General features: G+C 45.7%; 1 protein-coding gene across 2 annotated transcripts in view; it reads left to right on the top strand.

The window, feature by feature from the left end:
• The window catches only part of LOC106592780 (kremen protein 1), a 132,284-nt gene that overhangs the window by 40,066 nt on the left and 73,548 nt on the right, over positions 1-18,670 (top strand). For both annotated transcript variants that reach the window (XM_045695274.2, XM_045695275.2), the window contains exon 3: positions 15,356-15,447. In XM_045695274.2, the coding sequence (XP_045551230.1) occupies positions 15,356-15,447 (92 nt within the window). The remainder of the gene's footprint in view (positions 1-15,355; positions 15,448-18,670) is intronic.

Raw genomic sequence — 18,670 nt, 5'->3', positions numbered from 1 at the left:
ATTGCCGCGTTCAAAACAACTGGGAACTTTGAAAAATATTTTTGAACGGTCATCCAACTCAGAATTGCAAGTCGTAAACTTGGGCATCTTTCTAGAGGTCTGACTTTCCCGACTTCAAGATCACTGATGTCATGATTTGACCTAGTTTTTTTCTGAGTTACCATTTGTCTTGAAAGCACCATCTGATGATACAAGTAGTGATGTCACTTCTGGTGCATACAGCATAGATACTGTATATGATGTCAATGACTTAGACAGACTTTTCTTAAAATGTGTCCAAGTATTTAGAAGTGAAGGGAGACATGTTTTGGAGTTAGGGGAGAGGTTCTCTTTTGGCTGGTTTGACACAGAACCCTCTCAGGGTGTCTGTGTATGTGTGTGTGTACTGTATGACATTTGTGTATGTGTGTGCATGTACGCGCGTGTCCATGCTTTTGTGTGTGTGTTTCCCCCCTTGCCCCTCTCAGACATTCACGTGTGAATATTTAACAGAGTTTATACAAGCAAAGACCTCCTTATCCCACGGATCTAGGGAATGCCAGGGGACACCACAGTGTCTGGATTAGGATTGGGCGGTATCCAGATTGTCATAGCTTCATACCGACCTTGTGGCCTCCTGGGATATTCCATAAGAACAGCACTGAACACAAGGGGCAGAATTTTCAACCCCACTGAGCCATAGAGAATGCTAACTAAACGCTAACGAGCACATTGTAAACATTTTATACAGTCTCTGACCTAAACTATTTGTAGGACAGACATCCCAACTCATAAAGTTATACAAGTAACTAAAACATGTTTGTAAACAAACACCATGTGACTGGGGACTACCGGTTAGCTTCATAATAAGGGATTTGATTAACCTCGGCCGGGCGCCTGCTTAGGTGTGTTTCGCACTGAGTGAAAGTTGATTGCATTCGTTTAGGAACCGGGCTGCCTCCCGGGCGTGAACCAGGTGCCCTGTTCAAAGCTAACGGGGAAGTCGGCTCAAAAAAAGGTAATGTAGGACCACGTGGCGTAATGAGTAGGATCTCTTCTCCACTGCCCAAACCTAGCCTGGATAGCGCAACTTCACATGCAAAAGTGATTGTTTTGATTTTTTTAAAAACACTTTATCTGCCTCAGTGAAAACTAGTTTGAAAATTCAAACATATATTTTATGGAAAAGAGAGGTAGTATGTTTCTGGATGATGTACAATGCTGCTTTGTTGACAACATGCCCAAGCGGTGCATATTACTGTTCGATTTGAGAAGGTCGCTCCTCCCTCACCGCTTTTGTCCGTTCACGTCACGGGCCATAGACTGGTGCCACGTGACTCAGCATAACTGAATCTGCCCAGTGAAAAACAGGTGAAATGATGAACGAGATCTTTATCTCCTAACATATTGCACAAGTTGACTGCTGGTATTTACTTAAAAACTAGCTAGAAATATTCAAATTTATATTTAAAAAAATTTAGAATTTTTTTTTTCAACGATATTGAAAGTATTGAAAACCCCTCCTGTGGTTAGTTCCAAATATCCCGTTATATGGTATAGTGCCTTTGGAAAGTATTCAGATCCCTTGATTTTTTTCCACATTTTGTTAGGTTACAACCTTATTCTAAAATTGATTTAATAGTTTTTTTCCTCATCAATCTACGCAATACCCCATAATGACAAAGTAAAAACAGTTTTGTAGAAATGTTTGCTGATTTATTAAACATAAAACACTGAAATATCACATTTACATAAATATTCAGACCTTTAAATCAGTACTTTGTTGAAGCACCTCTGGCAGCAATTACAGCCTTGAGTCTTCTTGGGTATGACGCTACAAGCTTGGCACAACTGTATTTGGGGAGTTTCTCCCATTCTTCTCTGCAGATCCTTTCAAGCTCTGTCAGGTTGGATGGGGAGCGTCGCTGCACAGCTATTTTCAGGTCTCTCAAGAGATGTTTGATTGGGTTCAAGTCCGGGCTCTGGGCCACTCAAGGACATTCAGAGTCTCCTGCCTTGTCTTGTCTGTGTGCTTAGGGTCGTTGTCTTGTTGGAAGGTGAACCTTCGCCCCAGTCTGAGGTCCTGAGCGCTCTGGAGCAGGATTTCATCAAGAATCCTTCTGTACTCTTCTCTGTTCATCTTTCCCTCGATCCTGACTTGTCTCCCAGTCCCAGCCGCTGAAAAACAACACCCCACAACATGATGCTGCCACCACCATGCTTCATCATAGGGATGGTGCCAGGTTTCCTCCAGGCTGGGCGGCCAGCTCTAGGAAGAGATTTGGTGGTTCTAAACTTCTTCCATTTAAGAATGATGGAGGCCACTGTGTTGTTGGGGTCCTTCAATGCTGCAGAAATGTTTTGGTACCCTTTCCCAGATCTGTGCGTTGACACAATTCTGTTTCGCAGCTCTACGGACAATTCTTTCGACGTCATGGCTTGGTTTTTGCTCTGACTTGCACTGTCAACTGTGGGACCTTATATAGACAGATGTGTGCCTTTCCAAATCATGTCCAATCAATTGAATTTACCACAAGTGGGCTCCAATCGATTTGTAGAAACATCTCAAGGATGATCCATGGAAACAAGATGCACCTGAGCTCAATTGCGAGTCTCATAGCAAAGGGTCTGAATAGTTATGTAAATAATGAATATCCGTTTTAATTTTTAATACATTTGCAAACATTTCTAAAAACATGTTTTTGCTTTGTCATTATGGGGTGTAAATTGCTGAAGAAATGTTGTTATTTAATCCATTTTAGAATAAAGCTGTAACATAACAAAATGTGGAAAAAATCAAAGGGTCTGAATACTTTCCGAAAGCAGTGTATATACGATAAACTGCCCAAACCTAGCCTAGATAGTGTAACTCCATCACCATACTTACATATAGCACACATAGGCCTACGACCCCATAGACATTGCTGTCAGCTACACTCACATAACACTGTTCAGGAGCCTTTTGGCCCCAGACATGACTCTCCAGTACCGCTCGCCGTGTGGTAACAGAGTGAACAGTTTATGGCTTGTGTGGCTGGGGTGTTTGACAGATACCAGGCAGTGATGCAGCCTGTCAAGATGTTCTCAATGGTGCAGTTGTAGAACTTATTTGCGGATCTGACGGCCCATGACAAATCTTTTTTCAGCCTCCTGAGGTGCAAGAGGTGTTGTCATGCCTTCTTCATGACTGTGCTGGTGTGTGTGGACCATTTGAATTCCTTAGTGATGTTAGTTTTGTTATTGATGTGGACACCGAGGAAGTTGAAGCTCTTGACCTGCTCCACTACAGCCCCGTCGATGTGGATGGGGCGTGCTCGGCCCTCCATTACCTGTAGTCCACGATCAGCTCCTTTGTCTTGATCACATTGAAGGAGAGGTTGTTGTCCTGGCACCACACTGCCAGGTCTATGACCTCCTCTCTATAGGCTGTCTCATCATTGTTGGTGATCAGAAATACCACCGTCATGTCATCAGAAAACGTAATGTTAATGTGGGAATCGTGCATGGTCACACAGTTGTGTGGTAACAGGGAGTACAGGAGGAGACTAAGCACGCACCCCTGAGGGGCCCCCGTGTTGAGGGTCAGCATGGCGGAAGTGTTGTTGCCTACCCTCACCACCTGGGGGCGGCCCATCAGGAAGTCCAGGATCCAGTTGCAATAGGGAGGTGGTCAGTCCAAGGGTCCTGAGCTTAGTGATGAACTTTGAGGGCACTATGGTGTGAACACTGAGCTGTAGTCAATGAACAGCATTCTCACATACATATTCCTCTTGTCCAGGTGGGAAAGGGCAATGTTGAGTGCAATATAGATAGCATCATCTGTGGATCTGTTGGGGCAGTATGTGAATTAGAGTGGGCTAGGGTGTCTGGGATGATGCAGTTGATGTGAACCATGACCAGCCTTTCAAAGCATTTCATGGCTACAATGCTACGGGGCAATAGTCATTTAGACAGGTTACCTTGGCATTCTTGGGCACAGGGACTATGGTGGTCTGCTTGAAACATGTACTACATGAACAAAAGTATGTGGACATGAGCTCGTCAAAAATCTCATTCCAAAATCATGGGCATTAATATGGAGTTGGTCCCCCTTTGCTGCTATAACAGCCTCCACTCTTCTGGGAAGGCTTTCCACTAGATGTTGAAACATTGCTGCGGGGACTTGCTTCCATTCAGCCGCAAGAGCATTAGTGAGGTCAGGACTGATGTTGGGAGATTAGACCTGGCTCGCAGTCGGCATTCCAATGAATCCCAAAGGTGTTCGATAAGGTTGAGTTCAGAGCTCTATGCAGGCCAGTCAAGTTCTTCCACACCGATCTCTTCAAACCATTTCTGTATGCTGAAACAGGAAAGGGCCTTCCCCAAAATGTTGCCACAAAGCCAGAAGCACAGAATTGTCTAGAATGCCATTGTATGCTGTAGCTTTAAGATTTCCCTTCACTGGAACTAAGGGGCCTAGCCTGAACCATGAAAAACAGCCCCAGACCATTATTCTTCCTCCACCAAACTTTACAGTTGGCACTATGGCAATGTTATCCTGGCATCCTCCAAACACAGTCCGTCGGACTGCCAGATGGTGAAGCGTGATTCATCACTCCACAGAAAGCATTTCTACTGTTCCAGAGTCCAATGGCGGTGCGCTTTACACCACTCCAGCCGACGCTTGGCATTGGGCATGGTGATCTTAGGCTTGTGTGTGGCTGCTCGGCCATGGACGCCCATTTCATGAAGCTCCCGACTAACAGTTCTTGTGCTGACGTTGCGTCCTGTCAGTTGCTTCCAGAGGCAGTTTGGAACTTGGTAGTGAGTGTTGCAACTGAGGACAGACAATTTTTACATGCTACTCGCTTCAGCACTCGGCGGTTCCATTATGTGAGCTTGTGTGGCCTACCACTTCGCGGCTGAGCCGTTGTTGCTCTTAGACATTTCCACCTCACAATAACAAATGTCAGTGAAGATACTTACCAGCTGGTCAGCGCATGCTCTGAGTATGCATCCTGGTAATCCGTCTGAGGCTTGTGAATGTTAAGGTATTTAGCTCGTCTAGTAGGCTCGCGTCACTGTGCAGCTCGCGGCTGGGTTTCCCTTTGTATTCCGTGATAGTGGGCAAGCCCTGCCACATCCGACGAGCGTCAGATCCGGCGTCGTAGGATTTGATCTTAGTCCTGTATTTACGTATACGCCTGTTTGATGTCTCGTCTGAGGCCGTAGTGGGATTTCTTATAAGTGTTCGGATTAGTGTCCCTCTCCTTGAAAGCGGCAGCTGCACTCATCTACAACACTCACATAGGCCTACAGCCCACTAGACTCATTGAACCCAGTAGCTAGCATTGAATTTGTACAGTATATTCCTCTTACTGTGTAGTCTTTTATCCATTGTTTTAATCCAGACAGACTTCCAGTAAGTGGCGTAGATATCATAGATATTAAAAATAGTATTTCCCCACCACCACATTAAAGCTCCCTTAAAACATTGCTTAAGACTAAGTCATGGCTATTGATCTTGAGAGACTTCCAGTAAGTAGCTAAGTGCCATAGATATTCAAAATCGATGTAGTATTTCCCCACCACTTAAAATCCCTTTCAAAACATTTCCTAAGTCTAAGTCGTGGCCATTAAGTCATAAAGCAACAATGCTTTGATGTGGCCAAGGACGGATTTGTTTTTTGCAATGCTTGGATTGGGACTCCTATGATTTATGACTGGGATACATAGTCTGCAGCACAAATGGCACCCTCTTCCTTATATGATGCACTGCTTTTGAACAGGGCCCATAGGGGCCCATAGGGGCTCTGTTCAAAAGTAGTGCACTATGAAGGGAATATAGAGTGCCATTTGGGGCACAGCCAGAGAGGATAAGGGAAGGCTTTTACTCCACTGCACATAAAAAATATATTACTCTTGACAAGCAATGTGGAAAGGGACATCTTCATTTGTTGGAGTCTATCTCCTTTACGTGATCCTAGCACAATAAACAGTTCATACTTCAGCCTAATGACAACTCACCACTTCATAAATGTAGTCGTTCAAGGTAAAATGCACATTTCCACAATCAGCTAAATAAATTGTATATTCTAGTCTTCTTTGGGTTAGCTTTAATCAACACCTTATCTCTCTATCTTTCTCCTTTTCTTTCTCTATTTCTCTCTGCCTCTCTCTCTGCCTCTATTTCTCTCTCTGCCTCTCTATTTCTTTCTCTGCCTCTCTATTTCTTTCTCTGCCTCTCTCTCTCTCTCTCTCTCTCTCGCCTCTCTCTCTCTCTGCCTCTCTGCATCTCTCTCTCTCTTCCTCTCTCAATTCAATTTAAGACCTGTATTGGCACGGGAAACATATATTTACATTGCCAAAGCAAGTGAAATAGATATTAAACAAAAGTGAAATATACAATAAAACAATTTTCAGTTAACATTACACTCACAAATGTTCCAAAAGAATAAAGATGTTCCGATTGTCATATTATGTGCAAATAGTTAAAGTACAAAAGGGAAAATAAATAAAGCCATGCTACTGCTGGCTTGATTCTGAAGCTAAGCAGGGTTGGTCCTGGTTGGTCCCTGGATGGGAGACCAGATGCTGCTGGAAGTGGTGTTGGAGGGCAGTGATTGGGGACATTGTCCTGTGTAGGGTGCTGTCTTTTGAATGGCATGTTTAACAGGTGTCCTGGCTCTCTGTGGTCACTAATGATCCCATGGCATTAATTGTAAGAGTAGGGGTGTTAACCCTGGTGTCCTGGCCTTCATTCCATCATGGCCTCCTAATCATCCCAGCTTACAATTGGCTCATTCATCCCCCCTCCTTTCCCCTGTAACTATTCCCCAGGTTGTTGCTGTAAATGAGAATGTGTTCTCTGTCAACTTACCTGGTACAATAAGGGTTAAATACAAAAATGTACAATTGTGTTTGTTCTTCACTGGTTGCCCTTTTCTTATGGCAACAGGTCACAAATCTTGCTGCTTTAAGGGCACACTGTGCAACTTCACCCAATAGATATGAATTTATCAAAATTAGGTTTGTTTTCTAATTCTTTGTGGGTCTGTGTATTCTGAGGGAAATATGTGTCTCTAATATGGTCATACATTTGGCTGGAGGTTAGGATGTGCAGCTCAGTTTCCACCTCATTTTGTGACAGTGTGCACATAGTCTGTCTTCTCTTGAGAGCCAGGTCTGCCTACGGAGGCCTCTCTGTACATAGTCAAAGCTTTCCTTCATTTTGGGTCAGTTACAGTGGTCAGGTATTCTGCCACTTTGTAGTCTCAGTTTAGGGCCAAATAGCATGCTAGTTTTCTCTGTTTTTTTGTACATTTTTTCCAATGTGTCAAGTAATTATCTTTTGGTTTTCTCATGATTTGGTTGGGTCTAATTGTGTTGCTGTCCTGGGTCTCTGTGGGGTCTGTTTGTGTTTGTGAACAGAGCCCCAGGACCAGCTTGCTTAGGGGACATCTGTAGATGATGGCTTTATTATAGAAGGTTTGGGAGGTCTCTCTCTCTCTCTGTGTCTGCTAGGGACTGGAGAGAATACTTCACACTGTGAGTAGATGAGCGATGCCATTTACGAGAGGCTCAGACACACAGTTACACATTGTTTTGTTATTGCCAGGCTAAGACGAAGGGAATGAGAGAATGGAGGAGTGGGAGAGAGGAGAAAGTAAGGATATATCTGTTTCTCTCTGGAAGTGGCTGGATAGGGCCTCATCTGGAAGTGGCTGGATAGGGCCTCATCTGGAAGTGGCTGGGTAGGGCCTCATCTGGAAGTGGCTGGGTAGGGCCTCATCTGGAAGTGGCTGAATAGGGGCTCATCTGGAAGTGGCTGGATAGGGCCTCATCTGGAAGTGGCTGGATTGGGCCTCATCTGGAAGTGGCTGGATAGGGCCCCATCTGGAAGTGGCTGGATAGGGCCCCATCTGAAAGTGGCTGGATAGGGCCCCATCTGGAAGTGGCTGGATAGGGCCTCATCTGGAAGTGGCTGGATAGGGCCCCATCTGGAAGTGGCTGGATAGGGCCCCATCTGGAAGTGGCTGGATAGGGCCCCATCTGGAAGTGGCTGGATAGGGCCTCATCTGGAAGTGGCTGGATAGGGCCTCATCTGGAAGAGGCTGGATTTGGAGTGGCACTGTGGGGGGCAAGATTGAGACGGAGAGAGAGGGGGAGAGAGAGGGAGAGAATGAGAGGAGGGGTGTGACAGCCCGTCTGATTCCTGAGCCAAGGGAGATTTTATACGAACCAGAACACGGCTGAGGCTGGGCCCAGAGCAAGGCTGAGGCTGGGCCCAGAGCAAGGCTGAGGCTGGGACCAGAGCAAGGCTGAGGCTGGGACCAGTGTGAGGCTGAGACAAGAGCAAGACTGAGGCTGAGTCCAGAGCAAGGCTGAGGCTGAGACCAGAGCAAGGCTGAGTCTGGGCCCAGAGCAAGGCTGAGGCTGGGCCCAGAGCAAGGCTGAGGCTGAGCCCAGAGCAAGGCTGAGGCTGAGCCCAGAGCAAGGCTGAGGCTGACCCCAGAGCAAGGCTGAGGCTGAGACAAGAGCAAGGCTGAGGCTGAGACAAGAGCAAGGCTGAGGCTGAGCCCAGAGCAAGGCTGAGGCTGGGACCAGTGCGTGGCTGAGCCCAGAGCAAGGATGAGGGTGACCCCAGAGCAAGGCTGAGGCTGAGCCCAGAGCAAGGCTGAGGCTGGGACCAGTGCGTGGCTGAGCCCAGAGCAAGGCTGAGGCTGAGCCCAGAGCAAGGCTGAGGCTGAGAACAGAGCAAGGCTGAGGCTGAGCCCAGAGCAAGGCTGAGGCTGGGACCAGAGCAAGGCTGAGGCTGGGCCCAGAGCAAGGCTGAGGCTGGGCCCAGAGCAAGGCTGAGGCTGAGACAAGAGCAAGGCTGAGGCTGAGACAAGAGCAAGGCTGAGGCTGAGCCCAGAGCAAGGCTGAGGCTGGGACCAGTGCGAGGCTGAGCCCAGAGCAAGGCTGAGACCAGAGCAAGGCTGAGGCTGAGCCCAGAGCAAGGCTGAGGCTGACCCCAGAGCAAGGCTGAGGCTGAGCCCAGAGCAAGGCTGAGGCTGAGACCAGAGCAAGGCTGAGGCTGAGCCCAGAGCAAGGCTGAGGCTGAGCCCAGAGCAAGGCTGAGGCTGAGCCCAGAGTAAGGCTGAGGCTGAGCCCAGAGCAAGGCTGAGGCTGACCCCAGAGCAAGGCTGAGGCTGACCCCAGAGCAAGGCTGAGGCTGAGCCCAGAGCAAGGCTGAGGCTGAGACCAGAGCACAGGTGCAAATCTAGTGCCAGGAATCATTACACGTCACTACTTTAACACAGGCTTCACAGCACAGATCCGATATACTAGATGGGTTAGCGAAGTATTAGCTTGTGTGTGTGTGTGTGTGTGTGTGTGTGTGTGTGTGTGTGTGTGTGTGTGTGTGTGTGTGTGTGTGTGTGAGTGTGTGAGTGAGTGAGTGAGTGAGTGAGTGAGTGAGTGAGTGAGTGAGTGAGTGAGTGAGTGTGTGAGTGAGTGAGTGAGTGAGTGAGTGAGTATCTCAGTGTGAGTGTGTGGGGGAGACTTGGACAAGAGAACAAGGTGGAATGGGGGTCGACTTACGAGGAACGAGAGGGGAATCGTAAACCGTGTTCCTATCCCATTGTTGGCTTTTTCCCATACTAATTTAGTTGAAAGGGGTCTGTGGCTCCATGGCGGTATGCGGAGAACACCCTAAAAGCCCTCACATTTAATCTTTATAGATGACCGTAAAACAGCCCAGTGAAAACAGGGAGAGATGGGGTGTCAAATGAATCCCAGAAAAGGAGAGCAAAGCTGCACTAAAGGTCAGTAGCTCTTACATCTCTCCGGAGAGACTTTACTGACAGAGACCGTGCTCAACGCATTTCAAATACTGACTCTGAGTGTCACACAGAATGCCACAGCATATTGTTACAGCACAGGGCTCGCAGTTTGCAGGTGCAGACATGCGGCACTTTATTGATAACGTACATTTCAATTAAAGCTAATTAAAGGGGAGTTTTCAACATATTGTAGCCTACACACAGCTCCATTTAAATGTCTTTGGGGGGGGGGGGGGTCATTTAGCAGACACTCTTATCCAGAGCAACTTTTATCCGGGTTTGTTTAGTCAGGTTGTCCCATTGGACCTCTTGTTCAAGCGAGAGCGTGCCTGAGTTGGTGTTGTGCTGCTCTATTGTCAACAGGTTAGAGGAGGACTAGATCCAATAGTCCATGGTTGTGCCCCAAATGACACCCTAAAATTGTGCGATTTGAGGAACAGCTGTTGTTAAGGTGTGTGATGGTTCAGTGGGAGGTTGGCTGGTTTTACCAGCCGTTTCCTAGCTATTAGTATGCAGGTGTGCAGACCGCGTGTAAGTTCGAGGTGTTCAGTGGTATAGTTGCCTATAGGACCACAGCCTTTCTCTGTGGCATCAGAGTGTGTGGCTAAATGCAGGCAGACCTGGGTTCAGAAATCTTTTAAAAAAAAGAAAAAAAAGATTCAGTCTGCCTAGAGTACAAGTTGGGCGGGGTTTGAACTTTTGTAACTGTTTTATTTGTTCAATTGCAACAGGATAGCTCAAACAAGCACAGATAGAGAATTTAAAATAATTTAAAATAGTGTTTGAACCTTGGTCTGAAGCGCAGGCAAGCTAGCGGCTTGCTAATAGCATAGAAAAGCATGTTATTTCTATCCCATCTCAGTGTCATTCTTTGCTGCAGGTTTTCTCCCCTCTGTGTTGACGATTCAGTGCTTTTTTATGGCTACACCGTGCCAGAGATTTTAAAGTTTATCATACCTTTTATGATTAGGGGCACTTGGAAAATGGTTATTAAAGTAAAGTATGTTGAACAGCGGCCAGCAGGGAACAGCTGTTTTTCTCTGTTCTCAGATGTAAGTGAGCCACACTGCTGAGTAAAACACACACTGTCGAGCAGCTAGCTGAAACACACACTGGCTAGCAGCTAGCTGAAGCACACACTGTCGAGCAGCTAGCTGAAACACACACTGTCGAGCAGCTAGCTGAAACACACACTGTCGAGCAGCTAGCTGAAACACACACTGGCTAGCAGCTAGCTAAAACACACACTGGCTAGCAGCTAGCTAAAACACACACTGGCTAGTAGCTAGCTGAAACACACACTGTCGAGCAGCTAGCTGAAACACACACTGGCTAGCAGCTAGCTGAAACACACTCTGGCTAGCAGCTAGCTAAAACACACACTGGCTAGGTGAAACACACACTGGCTGGCAGGTAGCTGAAACACACACTGTCAAGCAGCTAGCTGAAACATACACTGGCTAGCAACTAGCTGAAACACACACTGGCTAGCAACTAGCTGAAACACACACTGGCTAGCAGCTAGCTGAAACACACACTGGCTGGTAGGTAGCTGAAACACACACTGGTTAGCAGCTAGCTTAAACACACACTTGCTAGCAGCTAGGTGAAACACACACTGGCTAGCAGGTAGCTGAAACACATACTGGCTAGCAGTTAGCTAAAACACCCACCGGCAGGCAGCTAGCTGAAACACACACTGGCTAGCAGCTAGCTAAAACACAGCTAAAACAGAGTAGTTGGAGCATCTCCACTTTCTCTTTACTAACTAGGGCTGGGAATTACCAGGGACCTCACGAATTACGACATGTCTGGCTCCCAAGTGGGTGGGCCTATGCCCTGCCAGACCTACCTACGGCTGCGCCCCTGCCCAGTCATGTGATATCCATAGATGAGAGCCTAATTTATTTATTTCAATTGACTAATTTCCTTATATGAACTGTAACTCAGTAAAATCGTTGAAATTGTTGCATGTTGCGTTTATATTTTTGTTCAGTAATATATTTTACATAACCACAAATATTGTATTTTCAGCTGTTTTAAGCTGGTGTACAAAACTGAAAGTAAAAGACGCAAAAATGAAATGTAAGAACGGGAAGCATAGAAATAGAGCATATAGAACAGATCTACAGCTTCTTAGATTTGCTTTCAATGAGAATGACAGATCTATAACTCACATTTCTATGTGAATTTGGTCAGTGTTTCTTTTATTTTGGCAGTTACCTGTAGTTACTCCTGTAGCTCTTCAAGGGGTTCATATTGAGAGAATGGTACTGATTTCTTCCAGGGGTTCATATTGAGAGAATGGTACAGTACTAGAGTTGAATGGCGGGAACCCGGTTACTGAGATTTACCGCCCAAAACCGCTCCCCTTTCCCGGGATAAATAACTGCGAGAAACCGGTAAATTACAATAAATTATTTATATCAACAGCATGATGTGGAATGGAACTGTTAAATGATATGCAATGACTAAATCTGTCTTCTCTTTGGCCTTCTCTCTGCTCTCTGCATGATCAATCATCAACGCTCATGGTGGGGACAGACAGCCCATCTTGGTATGGAGAGCAGTTCACAATGCATGTTGACCTACAGTATCATCTCATCATGGTCACTTTTTTTCTTGTGACAGGTAGGCCTACATTTCCTGCAGCATAGCCTATGACCGAATGCTCGTCTAATATACACACCCACATCTGACTTTCGGGAGTCACCATATTTTTGTTGTTGTAAATATATATACATATTTTTCATTGCAGTGTTAAAATAGCCTTGACTGACTCGAATATTGTTGCTTTAAGTCAGAGCATGCGCGAGCAGTCACTCTCTCTCCATGAATTCCATTCAAATTGCATCCAAAATACATGTAGATAATCCTGTTCAAAATATCCTAGCCTACCTCAGTATTAGCCTTGTATGTACAGTAGCTAATGAATGATGGGTTATGCATAATACGCTTCTAACTTATTGCCTCTGTCTCTTGCGCAATAAGCAAGTACCTGTATTCCGCTGGCCTCTCTCCTTTAAAAAACGCTCCATAGCTCTTGGATTCCCATGCAGTAAAAGCTAGACTAGACTAGACTTGTTTACTGAATGCTAAATACAGCAGACAACAGAACTCATGGGTAGTTTGAAAGAGCGAACGTGCAATGGTGGTAGACTACAGCAGCTATTTATTCAGACCCATAACCATTCAATCTTCGTGAAGAGAAATGAAAGCCTTCTGCATCTAATTCTAGTCCTATAGTGTTCAAGGATGTCATTAGAATGATGAAGATAAGGACAACGAAATGTATTTCATTCAACTATTGAAAGCGAGGAAGGAATGAAGCAACAATAGAGAGAGAAAGAGGTAGCTAATATTAGGGGAATTATTATGGTATATATGCGTCAGCTTACTAATTATACAAATAGGCCCTATTATAGTTCAAAATTGAAATCAAATTCGCTAATCTATACTTGTAACTTTGTAGGCTGCATGTGCTGCACCAGAGTTGCATGTTCTCTTCTGCTTCTTTATGGTTTGAACGATGTGTGTAATTCCAGTCCATATAATACAGTATAATATAATATAGTACAGTAATACAGTTCACACTCCAAAAGATTATCCTAATTGAGCTAGTTTCATTTATTTACCCAAGAGAGCATATAGCTAGCTACATCTATGAGCTTTTAGGTTTTTCTGTTGTGCGTAATGTGCAGTAGCCTTTATCATATACAGTATGTATTGGATAACAGCACAATCATTTGGGCTTTTTTGGGTTATGGCTCATTAAATGTATTTAATATATGTCTCATCAGGCTCCTGTAGCATCAGGCTTGAATGTTTGATTAAAGCTCTAATCAAATCCAGACATAGGTCTATGTAAATGCTTTATAATGCTTTATAATGCTGTTGAATGACACTTCCGGTTTTGGCGGGAAATACTGGGTTACCTTGGAGAAAAGGGATTTATTCTCTGGATGTATTTGTAAAATACCGGGAAAATATTCAACCCTAAATAGATATGATAAACAAAGTGCTAGATGGTACCCTATTCCCTACATAGTGCACTACTTTTGGCCAGAGCTCTATGGCCCTTGGGCAAAAGTAGTGCACTATGTAGGGAATTGGTAGCCATTTGGGAGATGAGCCCATGGTTAGGAGGAAGAGAGGGATCGTTTTCTCCTAACGGAGAAGACCCTAATGCTAACACTTACTGTAGCTCGATTTCATCCCTAGGTTAAAGTTTCCTCTGTTCCCCACTCAATAACCTGTTTCTGTGCTGTGACAGGAGAGGAAGAGACCCTGGGAAGTGTTTTTGATAGCAGAAGAAAAAAGGAATGGAAACGCCCTTCAGAATTCGCCCCACAATAGTGCTGTAACGGGATAGCTGAGCCCCGGGGGAATATGTCTCAGGCAATTACAGTCAGAGTTGAGAAAAGGACAACAGTAGAGCTTCTAAAAACGAGCATTCCTCCATTGACCTGGGATGTTTTTATGGTTGCCTCATGCACCTCACTAACAAAAATGGTTCCACGGATTGCGATAATATACTCCCAAGTGTGTCTCTTACCTATTCATTATATAATCAACAGTTTATAAACATCTTATAAACCATTTACAAACTCTTTGTAAGTGAAGTATTACCATTAACAAATATGCTTGGTATCACACAGACAGTATGCCAAAAATACACAGAAACCAGCACCTGCTCAAAGCCTCTGTCTAGATGTGTGGGCTCTCCCCTTCCTTCCCACCGCCCATCCAATCCCTTCCCTTCCTCCCCAATCCCTTGGGGAGGCTGCCCATCCAAACCCCTCCCTCCCTTCCTCCCCAATCCCACTGCCCATCCAATCCCATCCCTTCCTCCACCATCCCATCGCCCATCCAATCCCATCCCTTCCTCCCCAATCCTACCTCCCATCCAATCCCATCCCTTCCTCTCCAATCCCATCGCCCATCCAATCCCATCCCTTCCTCCCCATCCCCATCCCATCGCCCATCCAATCCCATCCCTTCCTTCCCAGTCCCACCGCCCATCCAATCTCATCTCTTCTCAGTGAAACCAAAACAGCCAAAGCGCCGCAGGGGCCAGAGGGGGGCCAGGCTGTCAGGTTTGAAGGGTTAAAAGTGCAGTGTGGAAGTTCAAAGATCTGTGACCCCTTCTGACAAAAGGCCCTGCTCTCTCTGTGCTCCCCAGGACAGGTCTCTGTCTCACTGCTTCAACCTAAACAAAGACCCCGTGTTCCTCTATCTCTCTGTCTCTCTGTCTGTCTGTCTGAGAACCTTCTGTCTACACTGGTTTCTACTGGAAATGCATAGTCAGTTCTGAGGGCCAGAACACAGGGTAAAATACCAACTGAAGCAGGCTGCTGCGGTAGGGAGATGATTGGCACCACAAACAATAAAACATTCTGAAATAAATCTCCGCACAGCAGGCAGTCCGCTGTAATTGTATTTAATATTCAGTCTGCAGTTTTTGCTATATAACCTCTTTTTATGTTTGTTTTCTTCCTCATTTCCCCTCCTTACATCTCTTCCCTTCATCTCCCTTTCTCCCCCTCCCTGCCTCCCACACTCCTCTCCAGGAACCCTGATGGTGATGTCCAGCCGTGGTGTTACATCGCTGACCATGAAGACGGAATCTACTGGAGATACTGCGACATACCCACCTGTCAGAGTAAGAGAATGTGTGTGTGCGCTCTTGCGTGTGCATCAGAGTCATGTAGTCAACGCCCTGTGTTCCTGTGTTACACCCTGGCTGACCTGAAAGCCCAGAGGCACTGTTCGTCTCTCGGTCGGGGGCTCTGTCAGTCACACGGCGTGTCAGATAGTTATGAAAACGTTTATAGGTCATCTGCAGAAGCATTTCACTGAACTATTATCATCCTGAAGAATGTCTCTTAACTGCCTACCATCAGCAGCTCTGCAGTGTCCGGGCATGCCTGTTCCATGTGAACTGTCAGTCAGTCAGTCACACTGTTTTTACATTTCTGTAATTAGCTGTCAGTCATTCAGCTCAGCAGAGCTCAGTACAGCAGTCAGTGTGTTGTGTTATTGCCTCTGTGCTTGTTCTCTACGGGTATACATGTTCTCTACTGGCATGTTCTCTACTGGCATGTTCTCTACTGGCTTGTTCTCTACTGGCTTGTTCTCTACTGGCTTGTTCTCTACTGGCTTGTTCTCTACTGGCATGTTCTCTACTGGCATGTTCTCTACTGGCTTGTTCTCTACTGGCATGTTCTCTACTGGCTTGTTCTCTACTGGCATGTTCTCTACTGGCTTGTTCTCTACTGGCATGTTCTCTACTGGCTTGTTCTCTACTGGCATGTTCTCTACTGGCATGTTCTCTACTGGCATGTTCTCTACTGACTTGTTCTCTACTGGCATGTTCTCGACTGGCATGTTCTCTACTGGCTTGTTCTCTACTGGCATGTTCTCTACTGGCATGTTCTCTACTGGCATGTTCTCGACTGACATGTTCTCTACTGGCTTGTTCTCTACTGGCATGTTCTCTACTGGCATGTTCTCTTCTGGCATGCTCCCTTCTGGCATGCTCTCTTCTGGCATGTTCTCGACTGACATGTTCTCTACTGGCTTGTTCTCTACTGGCATGTTCTCTACTGGCATGTTCTCTTCTGGCATGCTCCCTTCTGGCATGCTCCCTTCTGGCATGTTCTCTACTGGCTTGTTCTCTACTGGCATGTTCTCGACTGACATGTTCTCTACTGGCTTGTTCTCTACTGGCATGTTCTCTACTGGCATGTTCTCTTCTGGCATGCTCCCTTCTGGCATGCTCCCTTCTGGCATGCTCCCTTCTGGCATGTTCTCTACTGGCATGTTCTCTACTGGCATGTTCTCTACTGGCATGTTCTCTACTGGCATGTTCTCTTCTGGCATGCTCCCTTCTGGCATGCTCCCTTCTGGCATGTTCTCTACTGGCATGTTCTCTACTGACATGTTCTCTACTGGCATGTTCTCGACTGACATGTTCTCTACTGGCATGTTCTCTACTGGCATGTTCTCTACTGGCATGTTCTCGACTGACATGTTCTCTACTGGCTTGTTCTCTACTGGCATGTTCTCTACTGGCATGTTCTCTTCTGGCATGCTCCCTTCTGGCATGCTCCCTTCTGGCATGCTCCCTTCTGGCATGTTCTCTACTGGCATGTTCTCTACTGGCATGTTCTCTACTGGCATGTTCTCTTCTGGCATGCTCCCTTCTGGCATGCTCCCTTCTGGCATGCTCCCTTCTGGCATGTTCTCTACTGGCATGTTCTCGACTGACATGTTCTCGACTGACATGTTCTCTACTGGCATGTTCTCGACTGACATGTTCTTGACTGACATGTTCTCTACTGGCATGTTCTCTACTGGCATGTTCTCGACTGACATGTTCTCTACTGGCTTGTTCTCTACTGGCTTGTTCTCTACTGGCATGTTCTCTACTGGCATGTTCTCTACTGGCATGTTCTCTACTGGCATGTTCTCGACTGACATGTTCTCTACTGGCATGTTCTCTACTGGCATGTTCTCTACTGGCTTGTTCTCTACTGGCATGTTCTCGACTGACATGTTCTCTACTGGCTTGTTCTCTACTGGCATGTTCTCTACTGGCATGTTCTCTACTGGCATGTTGGGGCGGCAGGTAGCCTGGTGGCTAGGAGCGTTGACCCAGTAACCGAAAGGTCAGCATTCAGTTGTACAACTGACTAGGTATCGTCCTTTCTCTTCTGGCATGTCCTCTACTTGCTTCTCCTTATTAATTTATTTACCCTTTATTTTAACAGGGAAGGCACATTGAGACCTAGGTCTCTTTTTCAAATGTGCCCTGTATAATATAATATAAATATACACATTAGACACAAAATATATATACACTGCTCAAAAAAATAAAGGGAACACTTAAACAATACAATGTAACTCCAAGTCAATCACACTTCTGTGAAATCAAACTGTCCACTTAGGAAGCAACACTGATGGACAATAAATTTCACATGCTGTGGAATAAACAACAGGTGGAAATTATAGGCAATTAGCAAGACACCTCCAATAAAGGAGTGGTTCTGCAGGTGGTGACCACAGACCACTTCTCAGTTCCTATGCTTCCTGGCTGATGTTTTGGTCACTTTTGAATGCTGGCGGTGCTTTCACTCTAGTGGTAGCATGAGACGGAGTCTACAACCCACACAAGTGGCTCAGGTAGTGCAGGTAGTGCAGGTCATCCAGGATGGCACATCAATGCGAGCTGTGGCAAGAAGGTTTGCTGTGTCTGTCAGCGTAGTGTCCAGAGCATGGAGGCGCTACCAGGAGACAGGCCAGTACATCAGGAGACGTGGAGGAGGCCGTAGGAGGGCAACAACCCAGCAGCAGGACCGCTACCTCCTAAACATCACAAATCACATTCCTCTACAAATAAGTCCCCAGTCAATGCTTTTAACGGCACCAGAACATCAAGATGAAATTAATTTTGAATTTAGTTACAGAAATATTGTGCATTAAAACTAAACACAGATTTACCTACACTACACTACTTAAAATAACATCAAATTGATCAGAAATACAGTGTAGTCATTGTTAATGTTGTAAATGACTATTGTAGCTGGAAACGGGTGATTTTTAATGGAATCTCTACATAGATGTACAGAGGCCCATTATCAGCAACCATCACTCCTGAGTTCCAACGGCATGTTGTGTTAGCTAATCCAAGTTTATAATTTTAAAACGATAATTTATCATTTGAATACCCTTTTGCAATTATGTTAGCACAGCTGAAAGCTGTTGTGCTGATTAAAGAAGTATTAAAACTGGCCTTCTTTAGACTAGTTCAGTATCTGGAGAATCAGCATTTGTGGGTTCGATTACAGGCTCAAAATGGCCAAAGACTTTCTTCTGAAACTTGT

Source organism: Salmo salar, chromosome 15 (assembly GCF_965601325.2).
Source record: "Salmo salar chromosome 15, fSalSal1, whole genome shotgun sequence".
Classification (NCBI taxonomy): Eukaryota; Metazoa; Chordata; class Actinopteri; order Salmoniformes; family Salmonidae; genus Salmo; species Salmo salar.
The sequence above is the reverse complement of the archived record's forward strand: the minus strand, read 5'-3'. Positions and strand labels throughout refer to the sequence as shown.